Source organism: Scyliorhinus canicula, chromosome 5 (assembly GCF_902713615.1).
Source record: "Scyliorhinus canicula chromosome 5, sScyCan1.1, whole genome shotgun sequence".
Lineage (NCBI taxonomy): Eukaryota > Metazoa > Chordata > Chondrichthyes > Carcharhiniformes > Scyliorhinidae > Scyliorhinus > Scyliorhinus canicula.
The window spans coordinates 178094372-178116033 of record NC_052150.1 but is presented as its reverse complement, the minus strand read 5'-3'; the positions used below and the strand labels follow the sequence as shown (position 1 = coordinate 178116033).

General features: G+C 51.0%; 1 protein-coding gene across 1 annotated transcript in view; it reads right to left on the bottom strand.

The window, feature by feature from the left end:
- The window catches only part of gpr158a (G protein-coupled receptor 158a), an 827720-nt gene that overhangs the window by 121542 nt on the left and 684516 nt on the right, over positions 1-21662 (bottom strand). The window contains exon 7 of the mRNA XM_038798141.1: positions 17448-17686. Coding sequence (XP_038654069.1) covers positions 17448-17686 — 239 coding nt within the window. The remainder of the gene's footprint in view (positions 1-17447; positions 17687-21662) is intronic.

The window sequence follows — 21662 nt, the reverse complement described above, 5'->3', positions numbered from 1 at the left end:
TAAATTCTCCATTCTCTGCCTGCAATAGGCCCACATTTGTCTTTACTAACATATTACCTTCAACATACATATAAAAGCTTTTACAGTCCTTTTTTATGTTTCTTGCTAGTTTACCTAGGGGAGTCGGTGGCATAGTGGTATTATCACAGGACTTGTAAACCAGTAATGCTCTGGGGACCCAGGTTCAAATTCCGCTAATGCAGATGGTGAAATGTGAGTTCAATAAAAATCTGGAATTAAAATTACAGAATCACAGATTACTACATTGCAGAAAATGCTCTTCAGCCCATTGAGTCTGCTCCGACGCATGAAAGGCCCTGATTTGCCCACCCATTGGACGGCATGGTAGCACAGTGGTTCGCACTTCACACCGCCAGGGAGCCGAACTCGATTCCCGGCTTGGGTCACTGTCTGCATGTTCTCCCCTGGGTTTCCTCTGGGTACCCTGATTTCCTCTCAGAAAGCGCAAAAGAAATGAGCCAGGATTCTCCCGGAATCGGCGGGGCAGCCCGAACGGCGGCAAAGAGCGGCGTGAACCAGGCCACCAGGAAGTTGCTGAATCCCCCCCCCCCCCCCTCCCCGGGGCCGGATCCCCCCCACGCCCCCGCGAGGGCTCTGCTAGCCGCCCTTCAAGCCAGGTCCCGCCAGTATGGAACATGTCTAATCCACGCCAGCGGGACTGGCCAAAAACGGTTGGCCGCTCGGCCCATCGGGGCCCGGAGAAATTCCGGGGGGCCACTGCCAACGGCCCCGACTGGCGCGGCACGATCCCTGCCCCCCACCCGAAAACCGGCGCTGGAGAATTCAGCAGCCAGTGTCGGAGCGTCGGTGCGGGATTCACGCCGCGCCCCCGGTGATTCTCCGACCCAGTGGGGCATTGGAGGATCCCCCCCTGCTGTTTGGCGATTTGGACATTCTGAATTCTCCCTCTGTGTACCGCAACAAGCGCAGGAGTGTGGCGACTATGGGTTTTTCACAGTAACTTCATTGCAGTGTTAATGTATGCCTACTTTTGACACTAATAAAGATTATTATAATCCCATTTGCCAGCACTTGAATGTTATAATAATAATATTTATTACTGTCACAGGTAGGCTTCCATTAACACTGCCATGCAGTTACTGTGAAAAGCCCCAATGGTAGAAGAGGCCATTTGGTCCATCAAGTCTGCACTGACACATGAAAGCCCCTGACCTGCCCACTCAATCCCACTTGTCAGTATTTGCCCCATAGCCTTGAAAGTTATGTCATGCCAAGTGCTCATCCTGGTTCTTTTTAAAGGATGTGAGGCATCCCGCCTCTACCACCCTCCCTGGTAGTGCATTCCAGACCATCACCGCCCTTTGGGTAAAAATGTTTTTCCTCAAATCCCCCTTGAACCCCACACCTCTCAATGTGAAATTGTGTCCCCTCGTAACTGACCCTTCAACTAAGGGGAACAGCTGTTCCCTATCCATCCTGTCCATACCCCTCATAATCTTGTACACCTCAATCAGGTCACCACACAGCTTTCTCTGCTCCAGAGAAAACAACTCAGACCTATCCAACCACTCTTTATAACTTAAATGTTCCATCTCAGGCAACATTCTGGTGAATCTTCCTCTGCACCCCCTCCAGTGCAATTACATCCTTCCTATAATGTGGTGACCAGAATTGCACACAGTACTCCAGCTGTGGCCTCACCAGAGTTCTATACAGCTCCACCGTGACCTCCCTGCTTTTGTAATCTACGTCCCAATTGATAAAGGCGAGTGTCCCATATGCTTTTTTCACCTAAAGGTCTAATAATGGCCATGAAACCATTGTCGATTGTCATAAAAACCCATTTGGATCACTGATGTCCTTTAGGGAAGGAAATCTGTCATCCTTACCTGGTCTGGCCTACATGCAACGCCAAATCCACAGCAATGTAGTTGACTCTTGACTGCCCCCTCAAGGGCAATTAGGGATGGGCAATAAATGCTGGCCCAGATTGCGATGCCCATGTGCCATGAACACATTTTAAAAAAATTCTATTTTCTCTTTCTTTATCAATTTTTTGGTTTCTTTTTGCTGAATTTTAAAATGTCCCCAATTCTCAGCCTTACTGCTGTTTGTGCCTACTTTACATGTCTCTCCCTTTCATCAAATAGAAACGTCTCTTGTTAGCCCTGGTTGGATCACATTTCCTGCTGTCCTTTTGTCCCTTAAAGGAATGTAAGTGTTTTGCTAACCATGCATTAATTCTTCCAATGCTAGCCGTTGTCTGCCTACATTTTAATGTAGCTCATCATCCAGCTTAACCAACCTGACCCTCATTCCTGCACAGTTTCCTTTGTTCAGATGAAAGACCCTAATTTCAGATTTTGGATCAAATATCATGAAAAATTCCATCATATTGTAGTCACTCTTCCCTCAACACAATTATCAATTAAACCCTTCTCATTGCACAATACCTGATCTAAAATAACCCATTCTCTAGTTGGTTCTTCAAAAGTCAGTTGTAGAAAACCATTGCTATGCATTACAGGAATTCAGCATCCTCAGCATTGGTGCTAGGTGTGTTTACCCAGTCTATATGTAGATTAAAGTCCCCTTTTATTCCTGTGTTACTTTGTTACATACACCTTTAATTTGCTGGGGATGAGTTAGCTCTGTTGGCTGGACGGCTAGTTTTGATGTGGAGAGTTGGCAACAATGTGGGTTCAATTCCGGGCAGCACGGTGGCCTAGTGGTTAGCACCACCGCCTCACGGCGCTGAGGTCCCAGGTTTGATCCCGGCTCTGGGTCACTGTCCGTGTGGAGTTTGCACATTCTCCCCGTGTCTGCGTGGGTTTCGCCCCCACAATCCAAAAATGTGCAGAGTAGGTGGATTGGCCACGCTAAATTGCCCCTTAATTGGAAAAAATAATTGGGTACTCTAAATTTATAAAAAAAAAATAAAAAAATGTGGGTTCAATTCCTGTACTAGTTGGGGTTATCCATGAAGGTCCCACATTCTCAAACTTGCCCCGAGCTTGAGGTGTGTTGACCCCCAGGTTAAATCACCACCAGTCAGCTCTCTCTCAAGCAGCCTTGAGAGAGGCCCCCAATGGTCCTAGGCGACTATGGCAACTTTCATTTCCTTTGATTTCCTGTTCCATACTGTGCCCTACATTACCACCACTGCTTGGTGGCAGAGAAGCAACTCCTACCAATATTTGCTGCCCCTTGCTGTTTCTTAGGTCACCCAAACTGAGGTCACCCAAACTGATTCTACATCTTGAACTTCCAATCTAAGATCCTCTATCACTAACATACTGATCTCGGGTGGGATTCTCCCGCACTTGGCGGGATGGCCCGACGCCGGCTCCAAGAGCGCGTGAACCACTTCAGTGTCGGGCCACCCGGAAGTTGCGGAATCCTCCGCACTTCCGGCGGTGAGGCCGGCGCCAGAGTGGTTGGTGTCGCACCAACCAGCGCCGAAGGGCCGCCGTGGTCCCGCGTATGCGCAAACCCGGCATGTTTCTGCACATGCGCAGAGGGATTCTTCTCCGCGCCGGCCATGGCGGAGCCCGACAGAGGCCGGCGCGGAGGGAAAGAGTACCCCCCAGGCATAGGCCTGTCCGCAGATCGGTAGGCCCCGATCGCGGGCCAGGCCACCGTGGGACCACCCCGGGGCCAGATACCCCACGTCCTCCCGAGGACCCCGCTAGACGGCCGACAAGCCAGGTCCCGCTGTAACTGACCATGTCCATTTCATGCTGGCGGGACTGGGAGAAAACGAGTGGCCGCTCGACCCATCGGGGCCCGGAGAATTGCCAGGTGGGCCGCTGCCAATGGCCCCTAACTGGCAGGGCGTGATCCCCGTCCCCGCCTGAAAACTAGCACCGGAGAATTCAGCAGCCGGCGTCGGAGCGGCGGGGCTTTGAATGAACATACCTCTTCATTCACCTGAGGAAGGAGCAGGAGAAGCACTGCGACTTCCTCAGGTGAATGAAGAGGTATGTTCCAGAAACATATATATATCGACAAATTCAAAGATGCAAGACAGTGCTTAAAATGCGAGCATTTGCAGGTAATTAAGTCTTTACAGATCCAGAGATAGGGGTAACCCCAGGTTAAAGAGGTGTGTATTGTGTCAAGCCAGGACAGTTGGTAGGATTTCGCAAGCCCAAGCCAGATGGTGGGGGATGAATGTAATGCGACATGAATCCCAGGTCCCGGTTGAGGCCGCACTCATGTGTGCGGAACTTGGCTATCAGTTTCTGCTCGGCGATTCTGCGTTGTCGCGCGTCCTGATGGCCGCCTTGGAGAACGCTTACCCGGAGATCAGAGGCTGAATGCCCTTGACTGCTGAAGTGTTCCCCGACTGGAAGGGAACATTCCTGCCTGCCGATTGCCTTGCATTATCTTGCATCTCTGAATTTGTCTATATATATGTTTCTGGAACATACCTCTTCATTCACCTGAGGAAGGAGCAGTGCTCCGAAAGCTAGTGTTTGAAACAAACCTGTTGGACTTTAACCTGGTGTTGTAAGACTTCTTACTAAGTTATTGAAGGCGGAAGAACAGATTGAGAACACAGTTAGAAAAGCATCAGTAAAGATGTTATGATTTCCCTTTTACACCTTTAAAATGAATTCCCCAGGTGATTAGGGTCTGGAGCTTCCTTCCAATTGGAGGAACCCCCACAGGATATAAACCCCGACCTGAGAGAAGACCCTGAGGGGAGTAGAGAGTTATTGTATTGTGGAGGAGTAGAATAAACCTTGTTGTATCCTGTTTATCTGGCTACGTGTGGAGTCCGTGCCTTCAGTCACAACACATGCAATATCCTAGGCTTTATTAATAGGGGCACAGAGCACCGTGCACATAGTGGTTAGCACTGCTGCCTCACTGAGCCAGGGCATCATAGATTCAAGCCTTGGGTGACTGTCTGTGTGGAGTATTCACATTCTCCTGTGTCTGCGAGAGTTTCTTCCTGCAGTCCAAAGATGTGTGGGTTAGGTGGATTGGCTATAATCAATGAGCAGGGTTAAGAAGGGAAGCGAGAAGGGGCCTAGGTAGAATGCTTTTTCGGAGGGTCAGTGCAAACTCGATGGGCTGAATGGCCTCCTTCTGCACTGTAGGGATCATATGGATTCTAAGAACAGCTATAATCAGTGTATAAAACACTGGTTAGGCCTCAACACATGTTTTGCATTCAGTTCTGGGTGCCACAATTTAGAAAGAATGTGCAGGCATTAGAGCAAGTACAGAAAACATTCATGAGAATGGTTCCAGGGATGAGGAACTTCAGTTACAGGGATGAAATGAAGAAGTTGTGACTGTTCTCCTTAAAGGGGAGAAAGTTGGTGGAGATTTGATAAAGGATTTCAAAATCATGAGGGGTCTGGACAGAGTACATAGGGAGAAACTGGGAGGATGGACATCAAGAGGTTCAAGGTAATTGACAAAAGAAGCAATGGAAAAAAGAGGAGACATTTTTTTTCACGCAGCGAGTGGTTAAGTTCTGGAACATAGGGCGGGATTCTCTGATCCTGAGGCTAAGTGCTGACGCCACTGTAAACGCCATCGCGTTTCCCGATGGCGTCAACATGGCCTCAGGGTCAGAAATTCTGGTCCCTACAGGGGGCCAGCACGGCACTGGAGTGACCGCGCCACTCCAGCTGCTGATCCTGGTATAAACTGGGCACCACGGTGTCCGCTGGCACCGGCATCAATGAGCGCATGCGCAGTGGCTCCCTTCTCCGCACCGGCCCCGATGCAACATGGAGTCGTGCTACAGGGGCCGGCGTGGAAGAAAGGAGGCCCGCAGCCCTAGAGGCCGGCCTGCCAATCGGTGGGCCCGGATTGCGGGCCAGGCCACATAGGAGGCCCCCACCCACCGCCCCACAGGCCGTTCCCGAACCCTTCCACGTCGAGGTCTCGGCGGGTAAGACCAGGTTAGAACAGCGCCGGCAGGACTCTGGAATTTTGTTACGGCCGCTCAGCCCATCCCGGGCCGGGAATCACGGTGGGGGGGCCCCGTAGAGCGGCCCCCGACCAGCGCCACGCTGACCATGCCGCGCCAGTGGCGCAGATTCTCTGGAGAATCGTGTCCTGGCGTCGGAGCAGCGTGGCGCAATTCCCGCTGGTCGCGGCGATTCTCCGGCCCGGCCCCGGGCTGAGAAAATCCCGCCAATAATGTCTGAGAATGTGGTGGAGGCAGGTTCAACCGAGACATTCAAGAGGGAAGTGGGTTATTATTTGAAAATGAAGTGCAGAGTTGGGGGGAGGGGTGGGCAAATGGCATGAGGGGAATTGCTCATTCAGAGAGCTGCTGCAGACAATTGTGACAATTCTGTGCTTCTGGGATTTGTGGATGAATTTCAATTGATTCAGATTGACACCAATTAAACTGGAACTATTGCCGTCACCTCTAGGTGGATTGGCCATGCTAAATTGCCCGTAGTGTCCTAATAAAAGTAAGGTTAAGGGAGGGGGGTTGTTGGGTTACGGGTATAGGGTGGATACGTGGGTTTGAGTGGGGTGATCATGGCTCGGCACAACATTGAGGGCCGAAGGGCCTGTTCTGTGCTGTACTGTTCTATGTTCTATGTTCTCTCCTCAGCAATTTGCAGGTATAAAACTGGTATATGTAAGGTCCCACCACCGCACCCCCCTCTCCCCCGCCAACATTACTTTTGTTTGTGAGGAAACCAGATTTATGATCTATTGATCTGAAAATTAGAATTGCAAATCCAAAGTGGTTATTTGCTTGACAGGGCTTAATTGCTGGCTTTGAAAGCAGACCAAGCAGGCCAGCAGCATGGTTCGATTCCCGTAACAGCCTCCCCAAACAGGCGCCGGAATGTGGTGACTAGGGGCTTTTCACAGTAACTTCATTGAAGCCTACTCGTGACAATAAGCGATTTTCATTTCCCCTGAGGATTCTCCTTCTACCCCTTCTCCAATGTTGTATTTGATCTGGAGCATCGATGGATGAGGGAAAATTGTCATGTGTTTGTTACATGACAATAAGGCAGCTTGAAGCAGAACAGCTCCAACAGATCACTAGTTCGGCTTAAAACAAGTCACCCACACATCAGCACATCAATAGTTGTTTCATACAGCGATGAGATGATTGAAATGTTTATTTGGCAAGGGCGGAGAGCAAAACAGTTAACTCTGAAATATCCTTGTGTATAATGGCAGCTGTTGATCAGATCATGCAGGTAACGTTCAAATACACACTTGTGCTCAGCTGCCAAGGGTTCAGGGAGCCTTGGTTATGTCACGTAATGGCCATTCCTAAAAAATGACAACTCCAGCACTGTTTAAGTCACTCTGGAGTCTGAATATGATTATGTCGAAAGACTTTGACAAATGAAAGCAGAATAATTAAACAAGGACATGTTTTGATGTACTCTTTGATAGATGTAAAGTGCAAAGCAGAAGATTTGTGGTTTTTCTCACAGTAAATTGGATAGTAAGCAATCTGATCATAATAGAGAATGATACTGTGGAACATATTATAAATTATCAAAAATGGCACCTGCAAAAACATTCATCCATTTTCTTTATTGGAAATGGCAAGCAACTTTGTTTGATGGAGGAAAATGCGGGGTGATGCCATAAACCTACAGTCCGAGGTTTTTAGTTCAGGGGTTCCTCAGGAGAGTGTCAATGTCAAATTATTTTTAGTTGCTTGAACAATGAATGACCTTCCCTCCATCACAAAGTCAGAACTGGCTAGCATTGCACAGAAGTTAGCCCAATTCAACATTCTTGGGAATGAAGTTGCCCACATTGTCAGAGAAGGAAAAGATTTTTGGTGGTTGGGGAGTACAGGGCTTGGGAGCCTCAGCTAGAAACTAAAGAGTGAAATTAGGAAACAGTTCAACACACATATGGAGTTAGGTCGCAGTGTAGACATGACCTCATTGAGAGCTGTAACAGGCTCATCTTGTTGAATGGCCTCCTCCTGTTCCTATGTACAATGTAATTTGGACAATGGCTTGTACTGAGAAGTGGAAGATAATGGGTGCGATTTAACGGGAGAAATTCTCAGTGCCGTATAGGTCGCGACTTCTCAGGTGCTTCCCGATGGCCAAGCCGCATTTAATGGCACGAGGTTCATGGCGGAAGTGGCTGACCCACCAGCTGATTTGCCTGGACCGATGCTCATAAACGCTCCCTCTGAACACACTCCAGTCAGCACACAATCATTCCAGCACTTAAACTTGCACCACACTTCGTGGATGAGTTGGCCAGGCAGCTGGACCATGGAGTCGAGATGGGACACCTTGTGTCCCCGCATGGGTTGGAGGACACAGCCACAGGGCCTTTAATGCCATCTGTGAGGCAGTGGCAGCGGCCATTAGTTCGGCAGTGTGACGAGTGTGAAGAGGAGGACTTGCGTCCAGTGTAGGAAGACCAATGACCTCACTGGACCATACACATAAGTTAACACTGGCATTGGCCAAACATTTCCCCCTGACCTCTTCTCCCCAAACAAATCGGTGGTTGGCAGCTCGCACATCCCAGCATATTACCGTACCCTTGCCCCAGAACATCCTGGTACCCACCAGCACAATCCCTCCATGCCCAAGAGCAGTGCCCACACATGCCACCTGCTACAGACCCCCGCTGATGCATCAAGCATGCAACTCACAGTGCCCTCTCTTTGTTACTGCAGGAGACGTTAGCACACTTTAGGCAGGAAAGGACCCAGACGGGCAGCGGGGTTCTGGACATCGGAGTCCTCACCCCCTATGAGGAACGGCCCCGGAGATCATGGGGTCAACCGAGGATAGAGAGGTCACCAACAGCGAGGTTGGCTTGAACTGCAGAGGTGAGGGTCCATTGCCCCTCCACCCAGATGACCTGTCTCAAGTGAGTTGTTCACGTCAGACAAATGATCCTTCCCTTTCACAGACCACATGCCCATTCTCTCACAATATCTCCATCTGATGGGGCTGGGCCATCCGGGTCGCACCTCCTCCCCTTCCCCCCAGCCACCCAAGAGAACACCTTAGAGGAGTGCTCAGAGGATGCCACCATTGAAGCGTCACGTCTATCATCCCCATCCTTTGCCAGTGCAGAAACACACACCTCAGTAGACAACAGTAGTGAACAGGCTTCTGGGGCACAGCACAGATGCTGATGCACATCAGGTGAAGACAGGAACATCGAAGGGAGTCAGAAGTAGGAGGTCTGCTGGATCCCAGGATCCAAGGTGGTGCTTAGAGGCTGACAGGGACACTGCCAGTGCACCAGTATTGCACAGCCAAGATGCCATTTTGCCTGCGCTTGGTATCGGGCCTGGGGGTGTCTTGCACTTATTAGGTGGGGTATAGGGGGCTCGATGACCCCCCTTATAGGTAAGTTGGAGCAGTGGGTGGTGTCAGCGGTCGCATTGGGGTCTCGAGATCGGGTCTCCATTTAAAAATAGATCTGTGTGGCCTTGGTGGGGCATTCTCTGCTAAGGCCCCAAAATGAATCATAGTCCTTTTAGATAGTGGGTTCATTCTCGGTGCTGTGAGCGCTGGGAAACACCGGACTAAACATGCTCGACACACTCGACATAAACACCCACGGCATGGCAACCAGGTTATCCTTTGTCTTTACTGTGAAGTAAAAGCAAAACCCCTTAAAACATAACAGTCTTCAAGGAGGAAAGCAATATAGAGAGGAGGAGAGGTGACAGAGGGAATTCCAGAGCTCAGGGCCTAGGAAATTGAAAACACAGCCACCAATGGTAAAGATGTAAAAATTGGGGAGGCACAAGAGGCCTGAGTGCTGGTGCCTCAGAGTATTGTGGGCTGGATTGGATTACAGCGATAGGGAGTGGTGAGACCAGCAAGGAATTTGAAAACAAGACTGAGAATTTTTATACCAAGACATAGCTTCAGTGCAGGACAGTGAGTACAAGGATGATAAGGGAATGGGACGTGCTGCGGGTTACAACACAAACAGCTTTTTGGAGGACCTCAAATTTATGGAGGGAGAATGTGGGAGATCATCCATTGGAATAGTTGAGGCGAGAGGTAACACACAAATGAGGGTTTCAGCAGCAGATAGGCTGAGATAGGGGTGAAGTCAGGTGATGTTATGGAGGTGGAATTAGGCTGTCTTACAGATGTTATGAATATATGGTGAGATCCTCACTTCAGGATCAAATGTGACACCAAGGTTGTGAACAGACTGGCTTATTTTCAAACTGTTGCCAGGGAGCGAGAAGGAGCTGGCAGCTAGGGAATGGAATTTTGGAGTGAAAAATGAAAACAATGGTTTCAGTCTTCCCAATAAATAATGAGAGGAAATTTTGGCTCATCTAGTGCATGATGTCTGATTAGCTGTCTGATAATTGGAGGAATTGGAAGAGATGGTGGTGGGGGAGAGCTGAGTGCCTTCAGTGTACATGTGAAAATAATTTCTGCACCTCCGGATGATGTTGCCAAGGGGGCCAGATCTGACCCGAGGGGGACATCAAAGGTGATGAGTGTGTAACACCTCTATCAAAACTTCCATCAACCTCCTCTGCTCAGAGGACAACAACCTCAGCTTCTCCAGACTTTCCATGTAAATGAAGTCCCTCATCCCTGACAGAAAGCTAGTGAATTTCTTGTACACCCTCTCCAACACTTTGATGTGCTCCTTAAAGTGCCCAAGGTGGAACAAGATGGGGGAGATTTTACTTCCCTGACCCACGGAAAGGAGGTCGGTCAGAACCTTCAATCTGGGATTCCACCACACGTTGTGGAGTTTTATTGCACAGCATCACTGATTGGTTCCCTACGAGGAGGTCGGCCTTAATGATAGGCTGGGCCTCACGTCGGGTGGACAGCTGGTCAGTGAAGGCCATAAGTCATACTCTGGGACAGAGACATAGGCTGGGGGAAATCAGGCAAAGGCAAATTAATTTCCAATTAATAATCTTTAATATACCTTAACAGTAGAATTATTTATTTTTAATGTTCTTACATCTACTATAATTACAGTTATGGATAGTTTACTCTTGATGTATTTATTGAGTTTTGTCTTACGAACTTCAAGCAACTTTTTATTGTGGATGATTATAACATTACACAAATTGGGCACCACAGGCCAGCATTAACCTGAAGTGAACCCCTTTTTCACTGTTAGAATTAACATGCATGAATGAGTTCCAGTGATTTCTACCTTGTTAAAAGTCAGTATTTAAGCTTAATGTTTGAGTCAAAATTTGCAGGCGCAGCTCTAAAAATCCTCGAACTAAGGCATCATATTTCCATTGGGTTTCCCTGATCATACACAGTAATTTGTCAGTTTACATGGTTTTTCCAGTTTCCAAGGTCCTTCAGCTGTCATGCTCTGGGCTCTCAATGCTGCACGAGAGCTGTCCGCTCTGGTGTCTCAGTAGGCCGATCTGGAGAGGCCTGTGCTGCTGAGACAGGTCAAGGACTGTGAGGGTGACTCAACATTTTTAAATGGCGTCTCAATCTCCGAGTCCCCCGAAGCAACACCCTCGGCACCCCACCAGCCTCAACGCACTAAACCCCCCCCCCCCCCCCCCCCCCCCCCCCACCCCCACCAAACACCCACGCAGGACTACCCTGGCTAGATCGCACATGCACAAAATGCCAGCTTGACACCTTGGCAGTCCCAATCTGCAACCCTGGCTGTGCCCATGCCAGCTGCAGTGTCAGGCTGGCACCAAGGTGGCACTGCCAGGGTGCCAGGCCAGCACTGCAAGGGTTTCCAGGTGGCACCAGCAGTGCCAGGGCAGTCTGGGGTCTCCAAACACCTGTGAGACCCCCACGAGTGCCATTTTGTTTGGTACTAGTTTATGGGGTCCAGTGCTGAACGGCGCTTGCCCGAGGTCTCAGAGTCTAAGGGAATGAATCTCAAAGCCTCAGGTACCTCAGGAATCTGGACATTAAATTGAGACTCGCTGCCTCGCTCTAATATTCAGATTTGTCAAAAGTTGTTGGATCTCGTGAGGCATTGTGAACCGGGTAGATCCCAGGATCGGGGTCTCCCGTCTTTTATCGGTCACGCTGTGCCATGCCGAGCTACTTTTCCGGTGCAGCATGGCAATTGTATCGCGCCCTAAGTGTCTTTTTGAGCAGATTTCGCAGTGTGATTCCCAATAAATGTTTGGGTGCGATTCAGGCCACGCTTGGTAATTTTTTGGAAGCTTGGGGAGTTTCTCTTTTTTAACTTTAGAGTTGCCAATTATTTTTTTCCAATTAAGGAACAATTCAGCGTGCCAATCCACCGAACCTGCAGATCTTTGGGTTGTGGAGGTGAAACCCACACAAACACGGGGAGAATGTGCAAACTCCACACGGACAATACCTAGAGGTTAGGCTCAAACCCAGATCCCAGAGACTTAGGCAGCAGTGCTAACCACTGCTCCAACATGCAGCCCCACTTGGGGAGTTTCTCACTGGAAAATCCCAAATTTGTTCTGCAGTGAGGAACTAAATTCGCCGGCAAAACCGGCTCCTCAGGGCATGATTCTCCGGAAAGATTCCCAAGTGTGCTAGCAAGCGAGAACTGCTGCGAGCTTCTCGGTGCTCGACCCAGTGAGGCCAACAACGTTATTCAGAGTTAATTGGACCACTTAACGAGGCCCCACGGGCTGCTCGCTGCAAATGAAGTCTCGGCAGCTGCTTCGCCGGCACTGCGCTCGCCAACCCCCACACCCCCCCAAACGCTAACACGTTCGAGCAGCACGTGCTCAGCCAACCCCAGCCAGCTCGCAACAATGGCGCCCAGGAGAACGGTCCCAAGATTCGGGAATGTAGATCCGTGGAGACTCCTAGACACAATGGGCAAGAGGGATGTCCTGTTCCCCCCGGGATCCTGGAGGGTCAGCCACAGGGCAGCCAGTGCTGCTTGGCGCAAGGTGACAGCGGCTGTGAGCTCAGGGGTATGACCAGGAGGACTGGCCTCCAGAGTCGGGAAAAGGTCAACGACCTACACCGGGCAGCACGAGTGAGTAAACACAAACGCTCCCCGCCCACCCCCTGAGACCTTCCCGCCCCCACGCGAGCATCCACCCCCCAACTCACCTTGCGACCGCAACCCTCCCTCCACCCACCTCTCCCTTCAACCCCCCAACCCATCCTGCACAGCCCCCCTCTCCCTTCAAACCCCCTCCCAACCCTTCCTTCACACACCCCCTCCCACCACTGTGAACCACGTTGTGGCTAATGATGCCTCCTCTGTGTTTCCGCAGGAGGAGCTCTCCCGCAATCAAACTGGTGGTGGTGTGCCGGATGTAAGAATTCTCACAACCTTCGAGGAACGGGCCTTGGAGGTGACTGGTGTGGCCTAGGACAGAATGGTCACCAATGTGGAGGCTGGCAGAAGCCGCAGAGGTGAGGAACCACCAGGTTCCAGCCAAAGGTCTGACAAATGTGAGTTGTTATTTCCTTACTGACTGGCTCATCCCTTCCACTGACCTTCCATTCTCCCACTGGTCCTCCAGCCGACGGCACCGGCCATCCCGGGTGGCCCTTCTCCAGCCTTCCGGGAGAACACCTCAGAGGAGAGCTCCGAGAAAGACACACTTGAGGCGTTACAGCTGTCATCCCCACCCTCCACCAGTGCAGATACACGCACCTCAATGGGACATGTTAGTGCTCAGGCTTCTAGGGCACAATCTGGTGAGCATCACACTGCTGATGATGCACATCAGGTGGAGACAGGAACCCCCAAGCGAGACAGCAGTTGGAGGTCTGCAGATTCCAGGATGCAGCTGGGTCCCAGCCTGGTTGCTGAGCCTGTGGAAAAGGTCATCCCAGAGCTGATGGAGATGTTAGGGAGCAGCCGCGACATTCAGAGGGAGATTTCAGTGACACTCCAGCAGTCCATAGAGATTTGGAGCAGTTCCAGAGGTTACTGGTGCAGGAGATGTCGCCAGCAATGCGGAACGGTCACTGAGGAGCATCACCAAGGGTGTCGACATGATGGTGCAGATATCAGGGAACCAGGGCTGGTAGTGCCAGATGGTGCAGGGGCAGCCGAGGCTTGAACCAGCTGCCCCTCCATTCCAAGGTGAACCCCAGGGCCCAATAGGCATCAATGGAAGGAGGAGTCGCTGAGTGCCAACAAGACCCATCCCATGGAGTGGCGACGGTGGCCACCAGCTCCCCTGGGTGAGACCGCATCTTGCAGCCAGCACACAGGACAGGGCAGCAAGACTGTGTATGTGCCGCCGACAAGTGAGCTGTGACCCTCCGGCCCTAGAGCCCACAGAGGATGCCCGCCAGGGGAAGTGAAGGCCATGGGAAGGAGCTGGCTGCCTCCACTTCGGGCGTGCATCCTGGAGAAACACCAAGACATAGTGATAGAGCTAGAAGGGCCAAGTGCATCAAGAATTGGGAGAGGAACGGGTTGGGGGGGGTGGGAGATTGGCACCATCGGGAGAGTGGGAAATTGTTACACACAATGAACACCGTTGTGCACAACTGTATGATACCTCTGTCATTTTCTTCTGCAATGCAGGCCGACCTCCAAACCCTTGGCCCACTCTCCAGGCATCTCTTCCTCCGGCTGTGGACATGTCCACGGAGCTGTGTCCTATCCACTGGGTGTTCAGATGTTGGCTGCTGCATGCTTGGTGTTGCTTCCCGCAGTGTTCAGGCACAGTGTCCAGGCATCAAGGCATGAAGGGGATGCTAGGCAATGAGCGGCACATGCTGCATGGCCCACCCACCCATGGGAAGCCACTTCGGTTGTGTGAAGTTAACCATGACAGCCAATTCCCTATCAGCAATAGTCTTCAGCCATACAGCTAGAGTCCTCGACAATCAATGGGATTATGGGTGGTTGGTGGGGCAGGTGGGCAGAGAGAAGGGTTGCCACAGAATATGTACACATGATCCAGGTGTTGGCATGGCAGCGCTACACACGGTTTATCCCCAGTTGCCCCCCCCCCCCCCCCCCCCCCCAGCGCCTCCCCTCCCAGGCAGCCCACCCCTGCAGCCCACCCCAGCCGGTCACTGGGGTGCCAATTCCAGCACACCTGGGCTCTTTGCCTGTGAGCAAAGATGGCTACTCACCTCCTCGGCTCACCACAGAAGCCCTTCCGCCACATTCACATTTTTCAAAAGGAGTACTAATCGGCGCCAACGTGACCACTTGCTGAGGAGGCCGATGAATCACAGGAGGCCGTTGGATATGGGGTGGCTCACATTAATTGTATGGAAATAGGGCTTTAGTGGTAATAATTGGCTTCTCGCCACCCTACGGTGAAATCCAGATTTCGCCTACAGGAACGGGCCGGTTGCATTGCAAACTGTTTTGCACCTGGCTCGTTTCTCAGATTCCGCCTCTTCCGCTATTCACTGGCTTTGTTTCGCTCAAGCGAGAGTGAAATGAGGCCGGAGAATCGTGCCCTCAGAGATTGGACCACCATTTTTGAAGGGTGCCCAGATCTCACGGTGAGGTTTAGAGTCCCCCACATATCTCATCCACGGACATCACGATCCCCCGCAGGCATAGGCAACATCCCCAATCATTGACCCCGGAGGGCCAACCTCCCACTACCACTAAAAGGTGGTTTGATGCCTCCCACCAACCTCTCCCCAAACCAAGCATGAGGATGACCTGACTCCACACCCATCTATCCACAAAGGCATCACCCTTCATACCTCCCCTTCACCATCTCGCCCTTTATACATCTCCTTCTCTGCCCCCTTCATGGGCATGGCCCCCCTCAGTCCCCTTACCTTGGCAGTGCCAGCCTGGCACCCGGGCACTGCCTGGTAAGGGGCCCGAGGGGGGCCATGGCACCCGATAACAGCCCTGCCCTGTCCCTGACCACGTGGGGACCCCAATAGCCTCAGAGACCCCCCCCCCCCCCCCCACCACCACCCAGTGTATCCATCATGTCTGGTCTCCGTTTTTGGAGACCAGTACTAATTTACACCAGGCCTGCCCGGTGAGGCCGGTAACTACCGGGAGCCGGGAGACAGCAACCTCACACAGGCTACACATATTTAAATGAGCCAAATGGCTGGGTGAGTAGCAACACATAACTGACAACTTAAGGGCCTGAACTAGGTAAATGCCGGCTTCCTGTCCAAGACTTTGCCCACCACAGCGTAAAACCACTGCATGGTCGGGGCAGGTGGGAACCCAGATGGAGTCCCACCTCTTCAACTTCACTTCCTCAAGCTTCCGAAGCCCACCAGTGGGAGAGTGAAAATTATGGCCATAAATGTATTTTTTATCAGCATGGCTCCTGAGCCTTTCCCATGGTCAATATTAGGTGAGTTGGCATGGAGGGGATGAGGGAAAAGAGCGGTGAGTGGGGGGGGGGGGCATGAGTTGGCACTGAGTCAGCATAGTGATTGTAAAGACTCCTGGGGACATAGGGAGTATGAGGGGCCATGGACGGTGCATAGAGGGACATGGGTCGCCATAGTGGGTATGAGAGATCATGGGGATGGGTGGGTGGCATAGGTTGGTATGAATCAGGCATGGGGATGGGTGGGTGGCATAGGTTGGTATGAATCAGGCATGGGGATGGGTGGGTGGCATAGGTTGGTATGAATCAGGCATGGGGATGGGTGGGTGAGTGAGGGCTGAAGGGCTGCTTTTTTCTTTCAATCAGTTTTTTAAAAATTGAATTCAACAAATTGTGGGAACACAGAGGCCACCCATCCCACCTCTGCACGGGTAAACTCCTCACTCATTCCAGGGGCAGCATGCCCCAACTTCTAATGCAGCCCATGCTCTGGAATGAAAATTGGAACCGTGGGGCTGCCATTTCTTTGAAGGTTGGAGCCATGAATTGTGCAGACCTGACCCAGAACGAGAAGCTGGGCTTAAGTATTTAAATTGGCTGCCCGTTCCCATGGTTGCAAGCAGCCGCCGGCATCCTGTCCCACCACTGGGAAACATCCTCAATGGCAGGAATATGATGTGGGAAGGCATCCCAAAATGCCTCGCTCCTAATTTCCTGGCCCCCTCATCCACGAGCCACCATCGGGGCTGGGGAAAGTATGCCACTGATGTTAGGCATTCTGTTAATGGGCCCATTCAGTGGAACCAAGGCCAGGAACCAAATAAGCCTTGTTGTCCAGCTGCAGGGGTAAATTCAATTAAATGTTCCAGTTCATTTGGAGCAGCCATCAGGTTGCAGGTGGAATCATCAGTTTAATAGTGGAAATTTGTGGGTTAAGAGAAATATCATTAAAATACAATGAAAACTAATGTGATTAAATGTCACACAACTCCCACCAAAGTGTCTCCATTATATTTATGATGGAAATTTATGACCTTTAGATCACTGGAAAGAACTCTGTGCCGTTGCATGTAATTTTAAAAATTAAGTAATGAAACTGGTTTTCCTGTTACTGGGATAATTTCCACCGCAAGGACAAACTTACTTAAAATATTGCACATATGCCCACACAAACATTATATGTGAGCAAATGAGAGATGAAATGGTTATCGTACAACAACATGCTTTATGGGTACTTTATAGCCAAATTTAGACCTACCAATGGCCATCATGTAGTCCCAGCGGTCCAACAGACACATATTAAACTTCAGGCCATCTGCGGTTTGTCCCTGGGCAATCAGTGAAACATTCCTGTCCAAATTCTCGCACACAGCAGATGTCCACGAGATTAGGAACCAGCACACTATCAGCAGAATGATTCCCAACATCCTCACCACTCTCCAGCTGGTCATGTAAGGGACTCGTTGTGCAGTTCGTGAGAGGAAAACTTTCAAAACCCTGCAATACGAGAATGGAGAAAATCAGCACTCATACTGATCCATATTAGCCCACTGATAGTAACAAAGCCCATTAGCAGAGAACTCAGAAGTCCTGAAATATGGTGAAAATAGGGAAAGAAATCTCACTGTGTCAAATCATCCACATGTAAATATTTGGATCCCTTTTTCTTTACAGTACAATTTTGATTCACTTTCTGTTCTTTAACCTACAATGAGCAGTGAGTGCAGTGCTTCTCTCACACAAATAAACCAGTTGTCACAATTCATGAAACAATTACTATTTGCCTCAACACTTGGAATTCATTTTAAGAAAATGTTAAGCTGCAGGATTCAATGCAAAATTTTCAATTGTGGGCAGAATCCGGTGCCCTCCCCTGTGGTGAGTTTGGTGATGGAGGGTATTTAATTGGGCAGAAGGGTGGCAGTTGGGGACTCAGACACCTTCGCCTCACCTCTGCTTAAGTCCACATTGGGAAGGCCCACCCAGATGGTTGTAGTACTGTCAGCAACCACCGACTCTCTGTTGGCACAGCTGAGTGTAGAAGAGATGCTGACCTCTGATTGGCAGGCAGTTCTCAGCCGACACTCGGGGTCCTTGATCCCGGGGGAAGGCCTACTGTTGGCTTGTAGGTGTCTAAGTAGCACCGGATGCGATGGGCCTTCGCAAAAAACAGCAACACAGGGGATATGCTAAAATCTCTTGTGGTAATCACCACTGTTGTGTATATTAGGAGATGAATGGTAATACCCTGTACTACAGGTATGGGGGTAGTCCTTGCCGGCTGGCTGGGCGGAGTATAAATATGTGTGCTCCCTGTACAGCAGCCATTTTGCCAGCTGCTGTAGGAGGCCACACATCTTAGAGTAATAAAGCCGACACTCATCCCGAAAAGCATCTCGAAAACAAGGACTCCTACATCAGACTCCTATTTATTGACTACAGCTCCGCCTTCAACGCCATAATCCCAGCCAAGCTCATATCAAAGCTTCAAAACCTAGGACTTGGCTCTCCACTCTGCAACTGGATCCTCGATTTTCTGACCAACAGACCACAATCAGTAAGAATGAACACCAACTCCTCCTCCACAATAGTCCTCAATACCGGGGCCCTGCAAGGCTGCTTACTTAGCCCCCTACTCTACTCCCTGTACACACACGACTGCGTGGCAAAACTTGGTTCCAACTCCACCTACAAGTTTGCTGACGATACGACCATGGTGGGCCGGATCTCGAATAACGACGAGTCAGAATGCAGGAGGGAGATAGAGAACCTAGCGGAGTGGTGGAACGACAACAATCTCTCCCTCAATGTCAGCAAAACTAAACAGCTGGTCATTGACTTCAGGAAGCAAAGTACTGTACACACCCATGTCAGCATCAACGGAGCCGAGGTGGAGATGGTTAGCAGTTTCAAATTCCTAGGAGTGCACATCTCCAAAAATCTGTCCTGGTCCACCCACCTGGTCTACTACCAAGAAAGCACAACAGCGCCTATACTTCCTCAGGAAACTAAGAAAATTCGGCATGTCCACATTAACCCTTACCAACTTTTACAGATGCACCATAGAAAGCATCCTGTCTGGCTGCATCACAGCCTGGTATGGCAACTGCTCGGCCCAGGACCACAAGAAACTTCAGAGAGTCGTGAACACCGCCCAGTCCATCACACGAACCTGCCTCCCATCCATTGAGTCCATTTACACCTCCCGCTGCCGGGGGAAAGCGGGCAGCATAATCAAAGATCCCTCCCACCTGGCTTACCCGCTCTTCCAACGTCTTCCATCGGGCAGGAGATACAGAAGTCTGAGAACACGCATGAACAGACTCAAAAACAGCTTCTTCCCCACTGTCACCAGATTCCTAAATGACCCTCTTATGGACTGACCTCATTAACACTACACCCTGTATGCTTCATCCGATGCCAGTGCTTATGTAGTTACACTGTATGTCTTGTGTTGCCCTATTATGTATATTATTTTATTCCCTTTTATTCCCATGTACTTAATGATCTGTTGAGCTGCTCGCAGAAAAATACTTTTCACTGTACCTCGGTACACGTGACAATAAACAAATCCAATCCAATCCAAGCCTCAGTTGTATTCAACTCTCGTCTGTGCAATTGATCGTGCATCAATTTATTACTCTAAGATTTTCAGAAGATGGACCTCCGCATCAAACCGGATCGCCTGCAGCTGGATCCACAATCAAGCAACGCCAAAAAGGACTTTCAACATTGGGTAGCTTGTTTCGAAGCTTACAGACCCAATTTTGGAAGCTCACAAGATCCAGATACTCTACTCGCGGCTGAGCTCCAACGTATTTCCTCTTATCCAGGACGCGCCGACCTACGATGAAGCCATGACGCTACTGAAAGAGAATTACGCCCAGCGAACGTACACGCTCTTCGCCAGACACGTACTCTCTACTTGTAGGCTGGTGTCTGTAGAAAATTTCCGGTGTGCTTTAATTCCTCTGGTCAGAGACTGTGACTGTCAGGCCGTCACGGCCGCGGAACATTTGAACCTCCTCATGCGGGACGCTTTCGTTACGGGGATAGGGTCAGACCTCATACGCCAGCGACTTTTAGAGGGGGCCACGCATGAGCTCGCAGAAGCCAAAAAGCTGGTCGCCTCGCGCAATCTTCAGGCCTACACCCCCAGCCACGCAGCCCACCCCTCCTACGCATCGTGGACTCCACAGTCGGCCGCCCCACCAGGGACTCCACTCAGCCAACCCTACACTCTTTGCAAGGCCTGTGGCAAAAAGGGGCACTTCGCTGCGGTGTGCTAGGCCCATGCAGTCGGCGCTATCGCCCTGACCCCCCTCGCGTATGGACAGTGGGCGCCGCCATCTTCCCTTCCTTGGACCACGGGCGGCCAGTGGTTGCCGCCATCTTCCCCTCCTTGGACCATGTGCGGTCAGTGGGCGCCGCCATCTTCCCCTCCTTGGACCACGTGCGGCCAGTGGGCGCCACCACCTTCTCCTCCTCGGACCACATGCAGCCCATGGGCGCCGCCATCTTTTTCAACCCCCGACACGTGCAGCCCATGGGCGCCGCCATCTAGTACACCCCAAGATCATCATGATTGACCAGTCTCGCCCGCACAATCTAGCCACCGCCACAACAAGCGTGAAGTTCAATGGGCACAAGACCTCTTGTCTGCTGGACTCTGGGAGCACCGAAAGCTTCATCCATCCTGATACAGTAAGGTGCTGCTCCCTCGCGGTACATCCCGCCAATCAGACAATCTCCCTGGCCTCCGGGCCCCACTCCGTGGCGATCCCGGGGTACTGTATAGCCACGCTCACGGTCCAGGGTGTAGAATTCAGCGGCTTCTGCCTCTACGTCCTCCCCAACCTCTGCGCTGCCCTGCTACTTCCTGGGGAAGGCAAAGAGACGTTCCTGGGGTATGTCATTAGTCGCAGTGCATAGGAGCGACCAAATGGAGTGCAGTGCATCGGGGAGGACCTCCTGCCAGCGGGAGGCCGGGAGATTTCTGGACCGTAGGGCCAGCTGAACAGCCCTCCATACCGTCCCGTTCTCCCTCTCCACCTGCCCGTTTCTAACATTGAAATTCAGCGGGCCCCTTCCACCCCTTACCATGTGCGGCCTCGCAACCCTAAAGGTCGACCCACCTTCCCTATTCGCAAACCTAACCCCGGATTGCAAACCCGTCGCCACTAGGAGCAAACGGTACAGTACCCAGGACAGGACCTTCATCAGGTCCGAGGTCCAGCGGCTGCTTTGGGAAGGTATCATCAAGGCCAGAGACAGCCCCTGGAGAGCCCAAGTGGTAGTGGTGAAAACTGGGGAGAAACACTGAATGGTCGTGGACTACAGTCAGACCAACAACAGGTACACACAGCTCTCGCCTACCCCCTCCCACGCATATCTGATCTGGTCAATCAGATTGCACAATACCCGGTCTTCTCAACCTAAAATCAGCCTACCACCAGCTCCCAATCCGCAAGGC